The sequence below is a fragment of the Thamnophis sirtalis genome, unplaced genomic scaffold (genome assembly GCF_051295495.1).
Source record: "Thamnophis sirtalis isolate CommonGarterSnake01/CBP01778 unplaced genomic scaffold, rThaSir2_p1.2 scaffold_15, whole genome shotgun sequence".
Taxonomy (NCBI): Eukaryota; Metazoa; Chordata; class Lepidosauria; order Squamata; family Natricidae; genus Thamnophis; species Thamnophis sirtalis.
This window is the reverse complement of record NW_028261395.1, coordinates 43,505,950-43,523,462: the sequence shown is the minus strand read 5'-3', so window position 1 is coordinate 43,523,462 and position 17,513 is coordinate 43,505,950. Positions and strand designations below refer to the sequence as shown.

The window sequence follows — 17,513 nt, the reverse complement described above, 5'->3', positions numbered from 1 at the left end:
AATGGTTTGGTTTTACTTTTTTTTTTCTCTCTCCTGTTGATGACAAGAGCTGTGTGGATGGAGCCGAGGCCAGTAAGAAGAGCCAGAGTTTTAGGGGAGAAAAAAGATAGAAGAATGAGAGTTGAGTGTGGTGTACGAACTTGGCCTAACAGCTTCCAGATATTTTGGTGGAAGATTCACCCTATAAATAATTGCCCAATGGGATAACAGACTTTTTGAAAATATATAGTCCACTTTCAAGCACGAGGCCAAACATTTCCAGCAGCGCACTTTTGAAGATGTTCTGAATCTCAAGATTCTTGGCTTGCAGCAGACAATATGAAAATAATTTATTCTACTACTATTAAAGACTTAATTATTTTTCTAGGTTATTTTTAATCTCTGAATAAACTTCATTTGGTCTTAAAGAAGCATTTCAATGTGAATTCTGCTAAATGATCCTTAAATGTCTATTTCCCCTAGATATCCCTATCTGCCTCTATCCAGGATGGAACTCACAGATTGTAAGGCGAGAGCCCCACCTCTAGGCCACCACACCACTCTGCCTTGCATTAAAACAATCAAACCATAAATTGGTGCCATATTTTCATGTGTCCATGTCTATGTCTTAGACCAGGGGTCCCCAAATTTGGCAACTTTAAGACTTGCAGCCTTCAACTCCCAGAATTCTCCAGCCAGCAGAGCTGGCTGGAGAATTTTGGGAGTTGAAGTCCACAAGTCTTAAAGTTGCCAAGTTTGGGAACCACTGCCCCAGGGCAAACAACTAGTTTCTAACTCATGAGTAGTCTTATTGCCAGGGACGGCACTAATATTGGATGACTTGGGAACTCTAAAGCTGTCCGGATGTCTATAGAGTAGCAATTACTCCCCCACCCCAAACTCTCTTTAGTTTCAAGAAGGATTTGCCACACAGTTGTGAAATTCAACTGATTTCCTCCTGTTTTCTGTCCAGTGATTTATAACCTGCAATTTAAAGCCTGTGTCCATTAGAAACTCCCCAATGGGGAAATAGCACACCGGAAGTGTTCAATGGACTTAATAGCTGATCCCACCCACCCCAGTACATTCTGCGTCTCCCCCCCCCATTTTTAATCAGAACCTGCATCTTTACTGCATTTAAATATATTTTAATACTTTTTATTGTTCGAGTGTAAAAGCTACCCAAGGTCATAGGCGGTAAATTAAATAAAACAGGAGTATCACAATTCAACTGTTGGAATAGCACCCAGAAAAGAGGGGTGTTAGCAACTTTTAGCCCACTTTCGGCGTTGGAAGCTCATCAGGTGGCCTTGGGCCAGTTTCCCCCCTCCCATCCCAGGCTACCTCACAAGATGGTTGTGGGGTCAAAATATAGGCAGGGATAGGTCAGAATAGAGCGGGAAGGGACCTTAGAGGTCTTCTAGTCCAACCTGCTCAAGCCAGAGACCTTAAGTGGTGGTAGTTGTGAGGTCGTGTCCGACCCATCGCAACCCCATGGACAACCTTCCTCCAGGCCTTCCTGTCCTCTACCATCTGGAGTGCATTTAAGCTCACGCCTGCTTTGGTGAATCTATCCAGCCACCTCCTCTGCCGTCCCCTTCTTTTGCCCTCATTGTTTCCCAGCATTAAGCTCTTCTCCAGGGAGTCCTCGCTTCTCATCAGGTAACCAAAATATTTGAGTTTCCTCTTCAGGATCTGGCCTTCTAAAGATTTCCTCTAGGACTGACCGGTTGGATCACCTTGCAGTCCAAGAGACTCTGAGGCATCTTCTCCAGCACCCGAGTTCAAAGGCCTCCATTCTTTGGCGCTCAGCCTTCCTTATGGTCCAACTTTCACAGCCATCCATTGCAACTGGGAAAACCATCGCCTTGACTAGATGCACTTTTGTTGCCAGGGTGATGCTTCTGCTTTAGACCTTAAGTACTGGAAGTAAAAGCTTATTTCTTAATAGAACTAAGTTAATAAAACTAATAGAAGCTTAAGGTAGAAGTACTACCTTAATCTTGGGGTGGGGGCAGATATAAATAATATAATACGGGAATATTAGGAAATGATCATTATTACAACACTGGAGAAGATCCTTATTGCGAAAACCTCGCTTAGTAACACAACTGGGATTTCCCGTCTCGTCGTTATCAACCTGCGCCATTCCATCGCTAGAGGGAAGCAGGGACAATAAGGGGAAAAGGCATACAGGGGAGGAACCTTTCCCTGAAGCCCGCGTTTCCGGGAGGGACTCTTAAGACAGCCGGCCCGAAGCGCGCCTGACCGGAAGTGCACTCTCGTAACGTTTCCCCGCCTTCAAATTGAGGGTAAGCTCCCCATTAAGGAGGTATACACGGTTGTGTGTGTGTATTTACATCGTTGTGTGTTTGTGGGTATCGTAGGAGAGAGAGCGCAGTGCTTCCAAAACGAGGCCCGGCCTTTCCGAAGCCTCGAAGGCCTTTTTTCTTACGCCGCCTTCGGCCTGGCATAGGGCCTTTACTCGAGGGGCCTGTCCGGCTTTGGGCCTCCTCGCTTCTCTGAGACCCTGCTTTCTCTTTTTCACTAGCCGGCCTCGACATGCTGGTCTCCCGGCTGACGGCTCCCCTCGTGAGGGCATCGCGCTGTGCAGGTAATTTACTTACTTACTTACTTACTTACTTACTTACTTACTTACTTACTTACTTACTTACTTAAATATTTATTTATGTCAACAAGTACAAGGAAACATCAGTATAGACCAGAGCTCTTCAAACTTGGCAACTTTTAAGACTTGTGGACTTCAACTCTCAGAATTCTCCCGCAAGCTCTGCTGGCTGGAGAATTCTGGGAGTTGAAGGCTGCAAGTCTTAAAGTTGCCAAATTTGGGGACCCCTGGTCTAAGACATGGACACATGAAAATATGGCACCAATTTTTGGTTTGATTGTTTTAATGCAAGGCAGAGTGGTGTGGTGGCCTAGAGGTAGGGCTCTCGCCTTACAATCTGTGAGTTCGATCCTGGATAGAGGCAGACATTTTCTCTCTCTCTCGGCACGGTTAGAATGTATCTGCTGAACAAAACTCCGCATTGGCGACAGGATCCGGCCATTGAAACACTCTGCTAGCTCCATTCAGTTGCCCAGATTCCACCCTGCAAGGGATTATGGGGTTATTAAATGGTGATGATTATTGTTTTAATGCAAATCGGACAGAGTCTCCTCTTGACACCTGAGCAGCAAACAAATAAAATGAACAGGAGTTTATTCTCACAAAGTCTTACATTCTCACAAGATGAATTTCATTTCCACTTTGTCCACAGCGTGCTTTCTTTTGAGGCCATCTGTTGTCCTCCCACCTCCTAGAGCAACTGTTCTGGCAAGTTACAGCACATTCCCGTCGAGCAAAAATGGAACCCGGCCCCACCAGTGGTTTACTTTTGACCCTGAACTGGAAGAAATGCTAGTCCCTCGCAAGATGTCCATCTCGCCTCTTGAAAGCTGGCTGACGGTTCAGTATTTCCTCCCTAAAAATGGAGGCTTTATAAACGTTCATGAGAGGAACGCTCCCCAACCGCTCCAACAGTATGATCTCCCTGCTCCTTCCAGGGGCACTGAGGCAGAGGGAGAAGAGGAGGCAGAGCAAAGAGGGGAGATGAACCCGCCCAGAATGGAATGCAGAAACATTCTGAAGATCCGGAGGAGGAAGATGAATAGGCACAAGTACAAGAAGCTGATGAAACGTACGAAATTTGAAAGGAGAAAAGTCTTGGAAAGGCGGATGTGGCGGAAACAGGTGAGTTGGGCAGGTAATGCCCATCGACCTCTAGGTGAAGAGCGTTTGTGTTTGCACAGCATGGCTGAGTCTGTCCTCTCTCTCTCTTTCTGTCAAGTTTTTTTATTTATATAGAAGTATTTTGAATATGCTTGTCCCGGCATTCCCTTTTACAAAAGAAAAAGTAACATATATATTGATAATAATAATGATAATACAACAAAATAATTCTAACCATATTTATAATTATATTACCATATTTTCAGAGTATAAGACGCACCTTTTTCCCTCCTAAAAGAGGGTGAAAATTTGGGTGCGTATTATACACCGAATATAGCCCGTCCCACCCATCAGCCCCCACCCTTTGGCCTCTGCCTCCTAACAATTTACCTTCTTGCAGCAAACGTAAAAAATGGGGCATGTGGTGGCGGCAATAAACTATGGCAATCCCTGCAGCCTGAAACAGCTCATCATTGGGAGGCCCCTGCTTAAACTTATTATTTATTTTAACATAATCTTAATTCTGCCACTTTTCTGATTGCTAAAATGCTGATCCTAAGGTAGTGTCTTAATTTGCTCAGAAATAAGTTGAGTATCAGACCTGGAAGCCATCTTTTACATCCCTTTTAAGTCCCTGCCCAGCACCCACATGTCCATCACAAGAGATCCCTGCAGAATACTTTATTTGGCCAAGTGTAATTAGACACACAAGGAATTTGTCTCCAGTGAAGAAATTCTCAGTATTCATTTTCTGTTTTTCTTTTCTTTATAGAAAAATTTTGAATATGAACTGAAAAGGATGTGGAAAAAAGCCGGCTTGAAAAATCCCCCAGAAGGATGGGTAACTCCGAAGATTTATCTCAAAAATGTGAAATCTTGATATTGATTGTGTAGAAATGTCTTTAATTAAAAACATTATTTAAAGGGCAAAGGTAATTTTCTTGCTTTCCTCCCCCCCACCCTCCAGCCGAAGTGCCAATTGTACCGCATTTATACAAGAATTTTGAAATGGAGCCTATTAACAGCCATCCTTACGGCAACCTTGCAATGTTGAATGTCTATTCGCAGATTGTTTAAAATAAATACATTGTGCTGGAGTTTCCTTTTAATAGTGATTAAAGGGATTTTTTTTGTCTGCTGGCAGCTGGTTAGAAATATAGGTGGCTTTTGTCACTCTGTCAGAGGCTTAGAGCGCAAACCATCCACCCATGGAACAGAAGTTGCCTTCGGAAGTTGTGGGAGCTTCATCCCTGGAGGCTTTCAAGAGACTGGACTGCCACCTGTCAGAAATGGTGTGGGGTCTGCTTGGGCAGGGGGTTGGTCTAGAATCCTACTAGGTCCCTTCCAATTCTGTTAATCTGTATCTGCTCTGCTCCTGTCCCAATTTTAAGTAGTGTTCAATTGTAAAGGTTGAGGTTAATTTCAGGCCCCCAAGAGAAGGCTTGGTGCAGGAAAACCCCATTGGGAATGTGGGGGCCAGGTTTTCTCGTCCAATCAGGCTACCTTTGGAGATCCGTTGCAGGGATATTTTTGTGGGAGCGGGGGACATATTTTGGGCTACTTTTAAGAGCTTGTACTGTTTTGGGGCCAGATATCAAAACGTCCAGGAATCCTTAACTGCGACATTGCAGGATCTTCCCCTTGTGTTGTTCCCCCAGCACCAAATCCCCAAATCCAGCTTCTCACTCCCCCCCCAGCCCCTTTTCCATCTCGTCTCCCAAGGATTCCTTTGAGAGAAAAACAAGAGGGGAGGAAGGCATGGGTTTGATGTTTTGCAACCTCCAACATGCCTTCATATTTGGATTATTCACACTGCTAAACTTTTGGTACTCTGATGCAAAAGCCTCCTCTCTTCTCTCTCCCCTCCCCACTTTATGGGGGACTCCTGCTGGGACCGGCCCAGCCGCGGATCGTATGCTCTAACCTCGAAATTGAAACAACCCACCCCCACCCCTCCCGGCCGCCAATTGCATCTGCAGATAAGCAAAAAGGCTCCGGGCAAGCGGCTTTCTCTTGTGCGCGTGCGCGAGGCTCGCTGGCTGAGCGGCCACCAGCGCCACCTACCGTTCTGCCGCTGCGTTTTTTTTCATTTCCAAACCACACACACCCCTCCTCAGTTCGCGCGCTTTGAGCGGCGCCGCCTCGGCCCACGCGCACGCGCAGTTGCCGCCTGTTCGCCCGAGCGCGCGCTCTGGCGGGCAATTTTCAGCGTCGGAGTTTTGAGGCGCGTCTGAGCTCTGAGGGGATTTTATTTTATTATTATTTATTTATTATTAATTATTCTTTTATTAATAATAATCATTACTTTGTTATTAATTATTACTTTGTTATTAAGTATTACTTTTAAATAATTATTGCTCTATTATTAATTATTGCTTTATTAATAATTACTATTACTTTATGATTATTATTTATTGTTTTATTGTTTATTAATTATTATTAATTATTGATTATTATTGATTGCTTTATTATTTTATTTTATTTATTTTTTAATTTTATTTATTTAATTTTATTATGTTTTGGGGTTTTTTTGTGGAGGGATAGTAGTTTTTAAGATTATAACATTTTGGGGTGCCCAGCAAATGTTGGGATGAATGAGTTTTCCGTGAAGGGGGGGGGAGTTGTGTCTCACATTAAACCATGGTTTGCTTAATTGTGGCTTGTGGAGCAACCATGGCACCAGAGGCTGGAGGGGGAACTCTAGGCCTCAAATCCTGATTGTCAAACCAGGGGGCTGAGCTGAGGTGGTGTTGTTATTTTGCAAAGCAGTGTGTTTGCAAAGCAGTGAGCCCCAGAATCGTTGATTGAGATGGGTGGCTGTAGAAATTGAACAAGTACATAAAATTCAGTGATTTGAGTTGAAGGCGATGAGATTGTATCGGGATGGCATGGGTATTTTTTTTTAAGGTGTGAAATAGCTAAATGGACATTTTAATAACAGCAGGAAAAAGTGAAGCATGATAAGATTAGGGGAATGTCATTCTCAGGCTGGAAAACTACATTATATAAAGATGACTCCGGCGTTTAGCCAAAGCATCCCTAATCAACAATGGGAGTATTTATCCCAGGCAGCAGCTGCCTGAGTCAGCTGAGTCCCGCAAATAAAAGCTCTGGAGTATCAGATAGGAGGGGCTGGAATTGGTGCATCTAAACCATTTTTGTGCCTGAAGATGTCGGCTTCTGATCTTGACTCCAAAAAGCTGAGCTTTTGGGCTCCACCATCTCTGAGGAGGCTCCCACTGTATTCGGGGCCAATGGATACAAGCTCTGACTGGCTGGAACAAACACAACTTGACAGATTCTCTCTTCAATCCAAGGGTCGTTCAAAGGTAAGGCCATGTTAGCATTTTGGACAAATTGAGGCAGTAAGTTCATTAAGGTAGAGAAAGTCCACAGCCAGGCCAAAGGGATGATTTCATTAAATTTCTTTAATTTAGTAAGGATGCTGTTTCCCAAGATCAAAATATCTTTATTCACCCATCATTTATATGCTGAGTTCTATAAGTATGTATCAATTCTTATCTAGATAAAAGTGGCATTCTTTATGGATGGTATGATAAAGTTGCATAGACAAAAAGAAAGGATAAATGTTATTCTTTGGTTAGCTTTTACAAACATAAAGGTCCAGGTAAAGGTCCCCCTTGCACATATGTGTAAGTCATTCCTGACTCTAGGGGGCGGTGCTCATCTCTGTTTGAAAGCCAAAGAGCCACCGCTGTCCGAAGATGTCTCCATGGTCATGTGGCCGGCATGACTCAACGCCAAAGGCGAACACGGTTACCTTCCCATCAAAGCTGGTTCCTATTTTTTCTACTTGCATTTTTTACTTGTTTTCAAACTGCTAGGTTGACAGAAGCTGGGACAAGTAATGGGAGCTCACTCTGTTACGTGGCGCTAGGGATTCGAACTGCCAACCTTTCTGATCGACAGGCTCAGCGTCTTAGCCACATTACCAGTATACTGTGTACAATAAAAATTGGCAAATGGAATTCTTTTTCACTTAATATTTTTACTTTATCCAATCTGTTTTTATTTGAATAAATAAGTGCAGAAATACACCCACTCACATTTACATATGAAAAATTCATGGATTGTGTGCGTATTTAACGTTAGCCATGGTTTTAACTGGTGGGAACAGTAGGGGGAGCCCCCACACAAGGTATTTGTAAGCAAAAGGCCAGACAATCTGAGCTGAGCTGCAGAGGGCAGGTGACGTTCCCTTGATTCCTGGTGAATACATAGAATCTACCCAAATTTTTATTCATGCTAATAGTTTATAGCACTGTTGCCTTCTGGGATGTTTTCCATTTCTTATCTGTAGCCTTGAACATTCCTGTTGCTTTCCCACCCAAGCACTATGCAGATCTAGCCTTGCTGAGTTTTTAAGATTAGTCAAGAATGGGCAGCTTTTGCCACACAAGGATTAGCCCATCCTCAACTAATACACTTGATAGCTTCCAAGAAAACATCACACAAATCTTTCTGTCTATTGCAATTCTGTATGGCCCAATTCTTTTCATAGTTGTATAAATGCTTAATTTTGGAACCATTCTTCACATGGTGAGCACACTTGGAACAATGTAATTTTTCCCCCTGCAAAGCTGGGGAATTTGGGCAATGTATAGAAATTCCTCTATTCCCTCTTGTGATATATTTATAGAGTTGGAATGTAATTGTCTTGACTTTAATCCAGCGTTTCTCAATGTTGGCAACTTTAAGATGTGTGAACTTGAACTCCTAGAATTCCCCAGCCATCAGGCATTGCTATAATCTTTTAAATTGATTACAGAACTATTGTAGAGAAACTGGAATGTAGATATTCTTACATTTTGCTGATCGCTTTTGTACTGTATATCCCCCCCTCTTTTTTTTTTCATAACAAGCACCTGATGTACAAAACAGCCTCTCAACAAAATAAACAGATGGGCTCAGTTTGCCAACTTCTGGCTGGAAATTTACAAACAGCCCAGGAGTTCCAATTGCTCAATAATATGTTAATGGAAACAAGAGGCATTTAGATTTGTGGACTCTTTTAAAAAAGCACTCATAATATATATTATGGTAGTTCTCTAAGAAGTACCTGGTTCCTTTTCATGAAATCTCCCAAATATATTTAATGCAGTCTGAAAGGTAGGCATAGAACTCAAATTTATTAGAATAGCAATTTGCAGCTTTCCTTGCTTAGATTTCACTAAATCTTCCATAAAACAACCCACTATGAAAATAGCAGCGAGACCAATTTTTATGAACACATGTAGTCTTTTCCAAGCATGTATTTAAGGCTATTGCCAATCCTAAAATAATGCCTTAGGGCAGGGGTCGGGAACCTTAAACACTCAAAGAGCCACAAAGGTCCTAACTGGAAGCCCCTCCCCATTCAATTCTGGAGCTCACCTGAAATCCAGTTCCCCTACCATAGAGCCTCCTCCTAGCATGGCTTCCTCTTTTTCCTCTACCTGTCCTAACCGAAAGCCCTATCAATTGTGGAGCCGACTGGTGACAGGGTGCCGGAGCAGAGAGATGCAAGAGCCACATGCAGCTCCAGAGCCACAGGTTGCTGACCCCTGCCTTACGGTGACAAGCCTTAGAAGAATCAATAATTAAAAGAAAAGACAGGGAGGTCTCTTCATCTTACTGAATAAATATGACAGGAATAGTTAAATAGACAAAGGCAGAGTAAACTAAATGACTCAGGCAAATATTATACACATGCGGACACCCATACTACCCAAACCCATGTAGTTTACTAAGCACTGCAACAGCAGACAATTCACTCTAATCGGGGTTTTTTAGATGGCTAAAGTGGGTTTGTTTTTATCTAGAAAGTGTCCAATTTCCTCATCCTAAACATCTATATAATTTGTAACAAATCTAAGAGAGTTCTGTTTACTTAGAAAAATACTACAGTGTAACAGTGATCTAACTTGGAATATTCTTGAAATTTGTTTCCCCCAGTGTGGGCAGATCAGCAGCACAACGAGCTTGAATCACTCGAGTCCCTCTTAAAACCCAATCCAAATTTTGCTGGGCATCATTTCAGCGGGAACTGAATTTTGATGAGAACACCAGCAAAAGGAATGTTCTTGTTGGAATGATTTTTTTTCTATTTCTGTCCAAAGACACCAAAAAAGCTACCAGCTGTTTCTAAACCTTCTGGGACCATTTATATTGAAGGCATAAGCTTAAAGTTTTACCGACTTACCCTGACCCTCAGATTGTTTGTGAGATCCCCCTAGGGCACATGTACCACTGGCGGAGGTTGATTGCTTTAAAGCATATGGTAGCTGGAAGTAAAGGATAAGGGAATTAACAGGTTCATCACCAGCTCTGCCAACATTTGACTCCTCTCCATTAAGTATTTCTATTTATGCCCATTGTCTTCCAGATAATGGTAACTATGTGCCTATATTTACATTTTTCATCCTCCTCTCTCTTGATACTTTTCCTCTGTGTCTTTTAGAGTGCAAGTTAAATTGTACTGACAGTCTTTCATTAATTTCTTTGGCCAAATGTGGGGTACAGACTATTGCTGTGAATGAATAGGAAGTGTGTGGTTGTATGAGATGCAAGATTTATCTAGTCTTCCTTGCAAATTGAGGCCCACCAGCCTTAGGGTAAGGGAGCTGTGAATTCAGTACTCTGGTTATTGGACTCCAATCCATGATAATCCATTATCTCTTGCATGTGAGGGATTCCCTATCAAAAGGGCACTGATTGATCTCTTTTCCAATGGCTTAGTAAACCTTTCATAATCTTTTTTCCCCTCCCAGGAAGCAAGGCACTTTTTGCTTCTAATTAAAAATAGCTTTTGTAGGAACTAGCAATTCATCAAATTCCAGGAAACAAATAAGGATATCACTGAGAAATCATAAAGGATAGTGGTGTGGAAACTTTGGCTCAAACTTTAAGGCTGTGTGGCCTCTCTTAAAGGAAAGCTAAGCAAAGGGGAAGAGTCATCAGCAAAGTGTGTAGAGGAGATTGGAAGAACAGGGAGAAAGCCAAAAGCAATGTGGTAATGAACTTAGTCTTGGTCTTCAGGGCAGTTAGTTACTTTAATATTTATTTCTGAGTCAAGTCCATTTCCTTTCTCACCATCCTGGTGATTTCATCCTGGGTGGGTGTAAAAGATACGATCTGCAAAACTTCAGGCAAAGTTGTTGTACAGGACCAGCATTTTGAACTCAAGTCATCTTGCCTGGGACAAAAAAAGGAGGAGGCTTAATTGCTGGGGAAAAGCCAGCTGGATACATCATCGAGTTTGTCAACCTGATAACTGTTCGGGCTTCTTAGCTTTTTCTTCCTTCCTTAGCATATGTAGCCTGAGACCATTGCAAAAGGCATGATGTCCAAATCTGAATCAAAACCAAACATTAGTTATGGAATAATGTGTGAGCCTATCCTTAAACCTTCCTCTTCAAAATCTAGAATGTCTGGGCTTAGATGATTAGAAACCACAAGATGTTTTTCCAACATTCCAGTCTAGTCTATGAGCCTGGAATTTCCTGATATTTTCCTTCCAAGTATGAGCTAGCCCTGCTTAGTCTTCTAAGATCAGGTTGGTTAAGTCCTGACACACCAGAGGTGGATACGAATGCAAAATGTGCCACCTGTGCCTTTTTCTCATGAATTCTTGAGTAAGCCATAAGGAAGAATATTCTAAAAATATGTCTAAAAGGCGGCTAAGCCTTGGCTGGAATTCTGAGAAATATTCCAGCTTCAATTACACTGTTGGTTTGGGGCACTTCTCCTTACCCGTCCTCAGCTTATTGGCCTTGTCCAGCCATCTGCCTCTTTGATTCAGCATCTTGAACTTGGAGTCACACAGCTAAGAGATATTTATTCTCAAGATGAAACGTGCTAATTTCAGAGTTAAAATGGTATCCTGGTGGTGGTCCATCTCAAGGCCTTTACATTTGGCACTGGAATTCTTTAACCAACTGAACCATGCATAGGTTTTTTTTTGCAGGCCAGGCATCTATTTTGATCTCGTTTTTTTATAAAACACAGTGGTTTGGAAAGCCCAGGCAACTGTTAAAAACAATATTTTTAGGAGAGGTGTAACTTCTAACACAGCCACCGAAAAATAATTCTTTGGTCTTGTGGATGGATTGGGAACTCCTTCGTTTTTTTTGGCTCTCCAGTAAGCTGTGATAATGGGTAGGCTTACAAGATGGAGAGTAATTTAAAAGGGAACAAATATTTTCTTTCAAAGGACAGAGATGCCCCGATGTGGTTTTGGAATGGAGGAGGTAGAGATGCTGTGGTTTAAAGCATTGGCAAAGCCTCCCCAAATCTGCTGGTCCAGAGTTTTCATAATTTCCAGCAAGTGGCTGGGAATTATGGGGCTTGATACCCAGCACATTTGGAAGCCAGCAGCTTGAGTAAAACTGGACCACATGGGTTGTTCTCACACAAAGCATGTTGACAGCTGACTTAAATCCATTTTCTGGCTTTACACAGCAGGTTGACTCATAAGGTAAACCAAAAGGTTGGATTGTGCAACTACCTAACCACAAAAAAGCTAACCATGTTTAATAGGTTGTGCACATCAAATGCCACTATTGTCTCCAACTGAGGAAGTGTATGAACAAAGCCTTGGTGGCAATCTGGGTTTTCAAAATTTCTGGTAAACAGCATATTTCTTTTAAAAAAGCACTTGATTGGCTTACTTTGGAAATATTATCTCCAAAACTGCTGGACAAGAGATGAGTAATAGAGCGTGGAATTTTACTTTCTGACTGTTAGGGAGATTTTGGAAGCAAAGCTGGTGGGATGAGGCCTCAATGATGCTGATTTGATTGCTCTGTTATTTCCTCCTGGTTCTTTGTCTCTGATTTATTCCGAGAGGAGACGTTTTTCCCCCAAAAAAGAAGAATCAGAAACATAAGAAATTACCTTTCATTGAGTCAGTCTATCTCGTTCTCTCCTGATTAGCAATTGCTCTCCAGGGTTCCATGTAGAATTTTTTTCTCATCTTTCCAGGAAATTGAACCCAAGACTTTTGGCATACAAAACATATACTTGCTCTCATGCAGAATCTGATTGCAAGAATGGTGAGAGCTCATGTGGCCCTTTTTGTACCTTTGGTCAAAGGAATTCTTTCTGCAGTGAAACTTAGCCCATTCCCTTAAGCAGAAGGAATCAGTGTAAATGTTAAAGTCCGCTCATGAATTTCTATCAGGTTAAGCTGCTGTACATGTTCAAAGGATGTTTTTTATATTGGTTTATAGTCTTTTAAAAGAGATATACATACAGCTGTAAAACAAAGTGGTTAAAGAAGGACAGAAGATAATCCACTTTTTCTTTTCTTTTTTTCCTTTCCGTGGGTAATACTTTTGTATTATTGTTTTGGAACATTAAAAAAAAATCCTGGTGGAAGCTAATGTTTTTCTAAATGGTTCCTATTACTGCTGTTTTTATGAATTCCAGGAACTAAAATTGTAATGCTTGCCAGAAATGAAAAGCTGAGTTTTGAATGTATTACTCCATCCCATAAGAAATAATATGGAATATAGGGAAAATATTTTCTGTGAGCATTGAAAACCATAATCTACGTAAAACCTACTAGTAACTGGTGGACTAATAGGAAGAGATCTCTGCTATTAAAGCCTCATAACTTCTCTGGCTAATAATCAAGCCTGCTTTCCTGACAATATAATACAAACGGAGAAACTAATATGGGAATCCTAATATAGTAAATTGCCCAAGTCCAATTCCTAGATGTTTTTGGAGACAAAAACCATGATCAAATCTGTTATTGAGTCCATAGCAGGCATGCTGGGAGAGAAAGTCTCCTTTGAGCCAAAACTGTGATAGACGTTATAAATAAGAGGGTATTGCAAAGGCACCCTAAAGGGAGATGCAAAATTTGGTTTCTGACCAAGAGTCAAGGCTCAATTTAACAACATAATAAGGCTTTAGTCGCTGACAGAGATGGAAAAGCCACAGGTGGCCACCCAGCAACAATTTCAAGCTTTCTACATGACAGAATGCCTTTGACTGTGCACAGAATCCTCACCTTTGGATAGCAGCAAGCAGTAATCACATGGAATGCGGCACAGGAGCTGTCAGCTGAGTTTTCTTTTGATTCGGGTGAGAATTTTCTGCGGAGACCTTAGATTTGCATCATGGCTTCTGTTCTGGTCCAGGTGGGCAGTCTTCCCGCAGGGACGGAGCCCCCAAGTGTCAATTTGTAGGGGTGGGGGTAAACCAGGGTCTAGAGTAGGGAGCAATTAGAGCACAGAAAGACTTCTATAGCACAACATGTCCCCAATAGATTCCAGGATGGGTGAAGTCATGGGAGTAATAGCAGATTACGTCTAGCAGGCCTATAATTGTGGCTATATTTCAAGGGATGCCTTTATTGCACAAGCAACCCGCCCTGCCAGCAGCAGAACTGTGTTAACCCTGCTAGCTGGATTCCCTTTAGACGCCTGACTGAAGATTTGGGATACTAAGGTGCTGATAGAATATTGTTAAACCATATCCCAATTGCCCCAACCTTCTGTTATTTGGTGAAGAATTTCCTCTACCAAGAAACCTTGATCATCATCATCGTTTAATAATCCCTTGCAGGGGTGGAGTCGGGGCAACTGAATGGTGCTAGGAGAGTATTTACTGGCTGGATGCCCTTCCTGTCCCCAGTGCGGAGTTTTGTTCAGCTGATATATTTCCCATTGTGCCCAGAGAGAGAAATATCTGCCTCTATCTAGGATTGAACTCACAGCCCCCCCCCCTCTGATTGTGAAGTGAGAGCTCCACCTCTAGGCCACCACACCACTCCTATCAAGAAACCTTAATCCTTTCTGCATAGAGGAAGGCATGGGGAAAAAATACTCCTTTGAAACCAAGGTCAACTCCTGCAAACCTTGTGGCTATATCCATGCTGTCTTCACTATGTAACGATTTGCTGCTTCCAAGAAGTGTTTTGATGTCTTGCCTGGCTTGCAAGTCCTGTGATTATCTGATGCTCCCCCATTCAAGGATTGATCAGATCCAGCACTACTTGGCATTTTGATATCAGCCAAAATGATCAGAGTGCTTCAGTTTAATGACACCTGATCTGTAAAGTGCATGTAGATACCAGATTCCCACATGCCTCCTCGCCTCTCCCTGATGCTTTCAAATTCCTTCAGGCTTTCCTATTCTTCTCTTCTCCAGGATGAAATGGAGATCAGATTCAATTACGGTACTTCAGCCGAGTTAAAGGATGAATTAACATTACTGTCAGTTAAGTTAGTCTTTTTTTGTGGTGTAATGTGAAGCCATTGTTATAATGCTCATCTACCCTAGAGGCTTATACAAAGTCTTGGCTTTACCATAAAGTTTAGTCCAGATATGTTTTGAAAGAATTTTTGAGAGTCAGAAATATCATTGTCTGTTATTATGGAGGTCCAATGAGCAGTAACAATAAACATTATTTTGTAGGCTCTTTTGCAAAAAAAAAAAAAAAAAGGTCATTGTGGACCTACTATCTCCTCTGGCAATAGCAAGGAAACAGTTCTTAGACCACAGAACATAGAATCATAGGGTTGGAAGGGATCTTGGAGGTTTTGAAGCTATGCTGGCTGGAGAATTCTGGGAGCAGAAGTCCACAAGTCCTAAAGTTGCCAAGTTTGGGGACCCCTGGGATAGATGGACCTTAGACTAACACGGTTCTTTTGAATGGAAAGAGCCAAAGCCTCAGTTTTGTAGCAGAATTGCTCAGAAGGTATTTTTCTGAAAGGTTCCAAGGGTATGTTTTGGGGAAAATATTTCTGCTATACACTCTCTGCCTATAATGTAGCTTTGATCTCCCTGCTTCTGATGTATAGATAAATTGGAATTCCATTATCTTAATGTCTCCCCGTCCTTAAACGTTGTGGCGTACTTAATCTATTATTGGATTAAGAAAGATGCAAACAAAATGCTGAAATCCAAGAGAGTTTGTTTACAGAAAATGGCACTCATTAGGACATGCATCACAACCTGCATGTTGGCAAAAGCTGCAGAAGAAAGTCTGTTTCAGATTATAATGAGGTTCTGCGTATGTTAGTTTACAAACTGCCATAGAAATCTGAAAATATGAATTTATGAGTGAAAACAGATGAAATTAAGTCACACTGAATACTTAACGAAGTCACCTATCCCTGGAAGGTACAAAGACTTTAAGTCCAAATGTTTTATTCCTATAGAAATGTGGTCTAATAGGGATGTGTTGATAATATTAATTTGACCTTGTGTGATTCATGTTTTTTCAGAACTGTTTTGAAGTTGACAGCAAAGCCATCTAGAGTTGAGATGGACAAATCAAAAGAATAAACTTTTAAGAAAAGGAGGGAAACGGGGATAGTGAAAAGATATAGGGTGCAAGACAACATCTGGCAGAAAGTCAGCCTAAGCAGGAAAAAAGAAAACTGGATTCCGTAAATGCCCAGAAAATTAATACCATATATCCAAAAGGGGAGGTGGGTGGATGGGCGGAACTGTCTTTGAAACTTGGAGCTGTGAGGAGCAGAGCCAGCAAAACGTTACCAGGTTTTTAAAAAATCCCTGTTACATCAAAAGTCATTTAGGCTGTGTAAGGCTGCGGAAAGTTCAGAGAATATGTATGTTATGTAGAAGCTGAGCCATAGGATTGGACAGAGGTGGGAGGGCTGGCAAGCCAGAGAAAGAAAGAAAGGAGAAAGGAGGAAAAAGGCTGTGCTATGGAAAGAGGTTTGCTGTAGTGTATATCCATGTTTTGGGGCTGTAAACGGATGAGATCATAAGTGTTTTCAAGCAAGCAGCAAGGGGAAGATTTGAAGAAAAAGAAGGAAGAGAGACATGGAGCAGGCTAGCAAATTCCTTTTAGCTCTCTTGCTGGTTCTCCAGGGTAAGTGTGAAAAAACGGGGATTAATTTTCTTTGTGTGTCCTTGGCACGGCTCTCTTTCTTCCTCTTTTCTGCAAATGTTAGAATTTGCACATACTTTGGAAATGATATATGTGAATATGGAGTGGGTGGGTGGATTATCTTGGTTATTTTGAGGACTGTCCCATCTGTAGCACTTTCATGGGTTCCTCCATTGGAATGAGAATATGTTTTGTGAGTTTTGCACTGCTGAGAGGAAGAGTAAAATACAACTTTGCATGGATAGAATTTTATTGATTGGTTGGTCAGTTGGTTTTGGCTAAGAAGACCCTTAGCCACAATCTGGCTAAAAAAGTCAAGCTTGGCTCAAGTTTATTTTGACCACTTTTGATGTATTAGATCTTTTTGTTTAATGACAGCATGAAGCACATACTTTTATTAGATGCTGCCTTTCTGGTACAGCATATATGATAAGCAAAAGCTTATGTGGTACTTGTCTGTCAGCCAGCATAAACAGAGGAACATAATCAGTAAGGAAAAGTTAACATTATATTAGTGTTTGGTTGGTAAAACCTAGAACCTTAGTTTTCTATCAGTGAATGCAATTCTAGCTGCAGCTGCCTATTTGCAAAAGAGCTATCCACCAAGTAACTACGCTTTGCTGGAGGAAAAAAGTTTTTCCAAATAAATGTGAAGTATTGGTGAAAAAAGCAGCACATAACAAAGGGGAGAGAAGAAGTATTAAAATAACGTTTAAAAACAAGGCTCTTTAAATATTTAATAGTAGTAGTGGTAGTCAAATTGAATTTAGTTAAGTCACTGGAGATAGTTAATTTTAAGCAATTAGGTTGCTACTTATTAAAATCCTGATGTTATTTGTGATATATTGACTGCAACCCCGATAAAATCTTTACATTTTTTAAAAAAAAAAATCTTGATGGTGAAGGAGGTACTTTAGAAAGATTTATTTA

The 17,513-nt window shown here is 41.5% G+C and overlaps 2 protein-coding genes across 3 annotated transcripts in view; both read left to right on the top strand.

Annotated features, from left to right (window-relative positions):
- Positions 1 to 2,213: 2,213 nt before the first annotated feature.
- AURKAIP1 (aurora kinase A interacting protein 1) lies at positions 2,214 to 4,821 on the top strand. Its single transcript, XM_014053178.2, has 4 exons — positions 2,214 to 2,291; positions 2,531 to 2,593; positions 3,261 to 3,733; positions 4,485 to 4,821. The coding sequence occupies exons 2-4, from the start codon at positions 2,542 to 2,544 to the stop codon at positions 4,590 to 4,592; spliced, it is 633 nt and encodes a 210-aa protein (XP_013908653.2). The 5' UTR covers positions 2,214 to 2,291; positions 2,531 to 2,541; the 3' UTR covers positions 4,593 to 4,821.
- Positions 4,822 to 6,555: 1,734 nt separating this feature from the next.
- The window catches only part of MXRA8 (matrix remodeling associated 8), a 35,956-nt gene continuing 24,998 nt past the window's right edge, over positions 6,556 to 17,513 (top strand). Inside the window, exon 1 of one of the 2 annotated variants that reach the window (XM_087702636.1) lies at positions 6,556 to 7,041. Coding sequence is in view for 1 of the 2 variants with exons in the window: in XM_087702635.1 (XP_087558761.1) it covers positions 16,517 to 16,565 (49 nt within the window). In the remaining variant the exon portion in view is untranslated. Of the gene's footprint in view, positions 7,042 to 16,234; positions 16,566 to 17,513 lie in introns of those variants that run through there. The other variant, XM_087702635.1, reaches the window with a different exon arrangement.

Excerpts from the sequence above, each read along its gene's own strand:
- AURKAIP1 (XM_014053178.2), top strand. The coding sequence starts at position 2,542 with ATGCTGGTCTCCCGGCTGACGGCTCCCCTCGTGAGGGCATCGCGCTGT. Across the intron at positions 2,594-3,260 it reads GAGGGCATCGCGCTGTGCAG|CGTGCTTTCTTTTGAGGCCA; the intron begins GTAATTTACTTA and ends CTTTGTCCACAG. Across the intron at positions 3,734-4,484 it reads GGCGGATGTGGCGGAAACAG|AAAAATTTTGAATATGAACT; the intron begins GTGAGTTGGGCA and ends TTTTCTTTATAG.